The sequence below is a fragment of the Orycteropus afer genome, unplaced genomic scaffold (genome assembly GCF_000298275.1).
Source record: "Orycteropus afer afer isolate SDZICR_OR568_19922 unplaced genomic scaffold, OryAfe1.0 scaffold00040, whole genome shotgun sequence".
NCBI lineage: Eukaryota > Metazoa > Chordata > Mammalia > Tubulidentata > Orycteropodidae > Orycteropus > Orycteropus afer.
In genome coordinates, this window is record NW_006921627.1 from 1059952 (window position 1) to 1065490 (window position 5539).

Here is a 5539-nt window from a genome sequence, read left to right on the forward strand (position 1 = left end):
ATTGCATATTAATTGGAAAGGGGAAAATGAGCCTTTACAGTGAAGTAGTGGGACAGGCATCATCAGGAATAAGGCAGCCTGACTGTATGCCTCCTTGTGTGATGACAGGGAGGGACACAGTGTCACCTGGGAGGTGTTCTTGTTAAGTACAAAATGTTGAACATGAATCTTAATAATGAGGGCACAGACAAATCCAAAGTGTACACTAACTTGGATGTGACAATGCTGCAGGCGCAGGCCACGGATCTTGTTTGACCCCTGGATCAGTAGGGAAAATCTGTGAAAGACTCCACCTTCTCAACAAGAGCTGCTTTGAAGGGCTTTAATTCCTTGGACACGAAGAGAAGCACCTTAAGGTCTAGCCCCAGTCCCCTCACCCTCACCCAGTCACTGTTGCTCACTACATTGGCCAGGAGAGTGAGAACAGCCTCAGCTATCGGAGCAAATGGGCACAGTCTTTGCTTCTTCTACTTAGAGAAGTTCTCTCGCACCCAGTCCTTTTCTGGCCTGTCCCAAATCTGTGCCTTTTTGGTTTCCATCTGTTCTGGTGCCCTGGCCTTCATAGGGGGCTCTCTCTCACTTCATTGAGATGAGTGATGGCTGCCTTTGATGCTAAATTTATTACCTCCATCAGTGCCTCCTCCCTTCACACCACATCCTTCCCCATGGCTTCCTTCACTTCCTATCATTTGTCATCAGAATTTCGCTTCTCTGTTTGTCTGGCAGGTTCAAGTGTGAATGGCCTAGAGGAGCCCAGCATTGCCAAGAGGCTGAGGGGCACTCCTGAAAGGATTGAGCTGGAGAACTACCGCCTATCTGTGAAACAGGCAGAGGAACTGGAGGAGGTACCCGAGGAGACGCAGGCCGAACACAACCTGAGCAGCGTGTTGGACAAGGGCACAGAGGAGGACGTGGCCAGCAGGTCAGCCTGTGCCCTGTGAATTCCTTGTCCTATGTGCTCCAGTGTGCCTGTGGCTTGCCCTCGTACTTCTTTCTTGAGGAAGTGACTTACTTAGAGCCTCCAGAGGAATTTATTACCTGGCTTTGGTAGGGGACAGCATATCAACTAGTTAGCAGTCTGAGCAGACTGTTTGGGTTTGAATCCTGACTCTTGTACTTCACAAATGCATGACTGTAAGCAAGTTATGTAATTAATCTCTAGATGCCTCAGTTTCCTCATCTATGAAATGCAGGCAATACTGGTATCTTCCTCACAGGATTGCTGTGAGGGTTAAATGAATTGGTATGTATAAAGAACTGAAAATAGTATTTCAGTTATGTTTAACTGAGTGATGCCTTGGAGGGCATACAGGTTCCACCTCCAAGGCTCCCACCATCTTACACCCCGGAGCTTCATTTTTGTCACCTGCCCAGGCCTTCCAGTGTCAGCAAAGAACATTGTACAAAGTGCACATTAGAATATCATTCTTCAGTATTGGCCAGATCCTCCTGCAGGACTACAAGGTGCCAGAGCACTTGCTAAGGACCCTGACTGGTAAAGGCTTTGGGTCTGCAGACAGCATTTAAATGCTACAAGGAGCACATATCTAGCCATGATTAAGAGAATGTTTGGGCATAAAGAGGGCAAAGCTTTTTTTTTTTTTTTTTTTTAAGTAGCAAGATGTTTCTCAAGGGGGTGTTTGCTGCTTCCACTGTATCCTCTCACTTCAGCCCATGGAGCACACACTGCCCCTTGGGATAAACTGCTCCTTGGGCTGGTCCAGTGGACAGCTCTTCTGTGCATCCCAGGGCAGCCTCCCCCTTGCAAAGTCTTAGCTAAGCTTGGTTTCACATCACAATGTCATCACATAACTCAGCATGAACATGAAGAGTACCCAGGGAGGCACCTCCCTGCCACACCCAGATAAGGAGGAGCCCGTGCCCCTTCATTCTCTCAGTACCTACTCCCTACACTGGGTTCTGGGAGGCCTGTATGTTAAGCATATTTGTAAACCCTTGAGCAGAGCTCACAGCTCAACCTCAGGGCGAGTATGGGTGAGTACCTGTTTCCTGCAATAATAATTGTTCTTGTACTGTAATTTGTTAATTGTGAAGATAATTAGGGCACCAAGTTAAAAAATTATGGCAAGGGCAGATATATGCACACCTATGTTTATATCACAGCACTATTTATAATAGCAAAAAGATGGAAACAACCTAGGTGCCCATCAACAGAAGAGTGGATAACCAAACTATGGTGTATATACATAATGGAATACTATACAACACTAAAGAAGAACATAGAATCTGCAAAACACCACATAATGTGGATCAACTTGGAGGACATTATGCTGAGTGAAATAAGTCAATCACAGAAGGACAAATATTGTATTAGTTCATTATTATAAAAAGTCAAGGAAAAGTTTACATATGGAAGGAAACTTTGTTGGTTACCAGGGGTAGGAAGGGAGGGACAGGGACACTGCAAAAATAAAATAAAGAAAGAAAGAAAAAATGTGGCAAGGGCATTCCAGGAAGGCTAAATCATGGCATTTGTGACAGAGTGTGGCAGGAAGGGCAGGACAGCAGATGAAGTCATCTGGCATCTGCATGGTGCAATAGAAGACCCCTTCTTACTTCAGTAAAAAAAAAAAAAAAAAAAGCAGCAGCTAGCATTAAATGCTAGGCAGAAGGAACCTTAGTAGCTTACTGGTTAAATGCTCAGCTGTTAACCAAAAGGTCCATGGTTTGAACCCTCTAGTGGCTCTGCAGGAGGAAAGACCCAGCCACCTTTTCCTTTAAGATTACAGCCTAAGAAACCTTATGGGGCAGTTCTGCTCTGTCACATTGGGTCCCTATGAGTCAGAATCAACTCAACAGCACCCAACTACAATAAAAGTGAAGAGCCTAAAGGTAGAAGCTACAGAGTTTGTCTGATTTCCCCAGGGAAGCTGTAAAATGCAGGAAATGTTGTATATTTTCTATTTCTTCTCTACAGCACCAAGCACATTTTCAGGCCTTAGTCTTTCCTTGATGAGATATTAGTTTAGACCTGAAGATGAGAAATGGCGTAGTGCTGCAGCTGTACTGGTCCAGCCCAGGGACTCCCTCCCTTTCTGTGAGTTTAGGAGGCCCTTTAGCCTAGGTTTTTGCCGTGGGAGGCTGTGAAGTATGCAGTTGAAGAACTCAGCTTTGGAATCAAACAGACGGCAACTTGAAGCCTAGCTCTACTGCCTTCTAGCTGTGGGCAAGTTACTAACCTCTCAGTGCCTCAGTTTCCCCACCTACAAAGAAAGCTACACCTCATAAGTTCGTTATGAGGATTAAATAAAAGAAAGCAGCTGGCACAATGCCTGCCATCCAGCAAGCAATAAAGAAATGCTGGGTGGATTGGAATCTATAACCTTTCCATTTGCACTACCCAAAACCAAAACCACCCACTGCCATCCAGTCGATTCTGAGTCATGGTAAGCCCTCCTTGGGTTTCTGAGGCGGCAGTCTACTTCTGTAGTGATACTGCCTTGGCAACCCAAGGAGGGGTCGCTATGAGTCGGGTGCGACTCGATGGCACATAACAACAACAACATCTCTACGGAAGTAGATTGCCCAACCTTCCTTCCGAGGAGTGGCTGGTGGGTTTGAACCTTCAGCCTCTGGTTAACAGCCAAATGCCTTAGGCACTATACCACCTGAGCTCCCTAACACTCTATAGAGACCCTTTTATTAAGCCTTAGACAGAACAAGGACAAAACAAAGACATTCATCCAGGATGAGGCAAACAATCACCAAGTATACAGTATAAAAGCTAAATGGAATCCACTGAGTCAGTTGAGGTTTTCATTATATTTGATAGAGTACAAAAGAAATCATCACAAAATCGTGATTGGTGGCAGGTCAGTTCATCACTGACCATGATTGGGTTACATACACAACTGAAGATTAAAAAGGGTTACTTACAGAATTGGTTCTGGGGCTTCACCACTTGGCAGTGTGGAGCTCAGGGTGTAACTCATGACCATGCAACCTGAGTCACAGCCACAAGGTGGCTATAAGGCAATATCAGGACCCCAACCTTTAATTTAAATTAGATAAGGACACACCCAGGCAAGTTCCCTAGTTCTTTGTGTGATCATAATCTACTTTCTGGGAAACTCGGTGTTTTTTTTTTTTAAATAACTTCCTGGGCCCTTCTTCTGAAGTAGCTGATTCAATGGGTCTGTGATAGAGAGAAAGAAATGTTTTAAAAAGGCACTGCAGGTTATTGTAATCGGGCTCATGATTTAGTTCACAATGTGGGGTCATTTCTGACTCATGGCAACCCCTTATGTGTCAGAGTAGAACTGTGCCCCATTGAGTTTTCAGTGGCCGGGATCTTTCAGAAATAGATTGCCAGGTCTTTCTTCTGAGGCATCTCTGGGTGGCTTTGACCTGCCAACCTTTCAGTTAGTAGCCAGATGTTTAACTTTGTGTACACCAAGAGACTCCTTAGTTCACACAAGAGCCTCTAAGTCCTGAAGCTAAAGATGAGGTCCTTCTTTCTCCCATGATTGTTCTCTCCAAGGGATGTATCCACCTCAGGTACATGTTCAGCTCATATGCCTGTCTTTTGTTTGGCTGGAAGCCACAGGTGTGGGGTCAATTCCAGACCTGAAGAGCAGCTAGGGACCATAGTCTCAGTTGTTCCACCAGGCTCTATCAGACCAGCAAACCTGGTCCCTCCCCCCCTTTATTTTTCCCCCAAATGATTTTGAGTTTTGTTCTACATTGTTCTCCCTCTCTATCTAGGATCTCCTACATAGATCCCCCTCCGAGTGGTTGACAGTGGTAGCCGGGCACCATCTAGTTCTTCTGGTCTCATAGTCGTATAGGTTGAGGATTGCATTGTGTACCAGTCACAAGGACTAATTGTTTCCATGAATCTTTGGTATCTTTAGTTTTCTTCATTCCTCTTTGCTCTGGACAAGGAAAGACCCATCATTGCATCTAGATGGCTGCTTGCAAGCTTTTAAGATCCCAGTCGCTACTCGCCAAAGTAGAAAGTGGAACAATGTTTTGTGTAGTATGTTATGCCAGTTGAGTTTGATGTCTTTGTTGGTAATTTTTTGATGACCTGTTCAATTTCTTCTTTTGTTATGGATCTGTTCAACTTTCCCACATCAATCTGTGTTAGTTTAGGTAAGTGGTGTGTTTCTAGAAACCTGTCCATTTCTTCTAGATTTTCAAATTTGTTGGAGTACATACAGTTCTTCGTACTATCCTGATATTACCCTTTTTATTTTAGTTGGTTCTGTTGTGATGTCACCCATTTTGTTTCTTATTTGTGTTATTTGTATTCTTTCCCTCTCTTCCTGTGTTAAATTTGCCAGTGGTTTGTCAATTTTATTGATCTTCAAAAAAAAAACAACTTCTGGTCTTGTTGATTTTTTTCTATTGCCCTTCTGTTTTCTATTTCATTGATTTCTGCTTAAATCTAGATTATTTCCTTTCTTCTGGTGACTATAAACTTTTCTTGCTGTTCTTTTTCTAATTGTTGGAGATGTTGGTTTAAAGTGTTGACTTTGGCTCTTTCTTCTTTTTTGATGTGTGCATTTATTGCTAT

General features: G+C 43.9%; 1 protein-coding gene across 1 annotated transcript in view; it reads left to right on the forward strand.

Annotated features, from left to right (window-relative positions):
* Nucleotides 1-5539, forward strand: part of MICAL3 (microtubule associated monooxygenase, calponin and LIM domain containing 3) — a 143407-nt gene that overhangs the window by 84954 nt on the left and 52914 nt on the right. The window contains exon 19 of the mRNA XM_007937016.2: nucleotides 727-922. Coding sequence (XP_007935207.1) covers nucleotides 727-922 — 196 coding nt within the window. The remainder of the gene's footprint in view (nucleotides 1-726; nucleotides 923-5539) is intronic.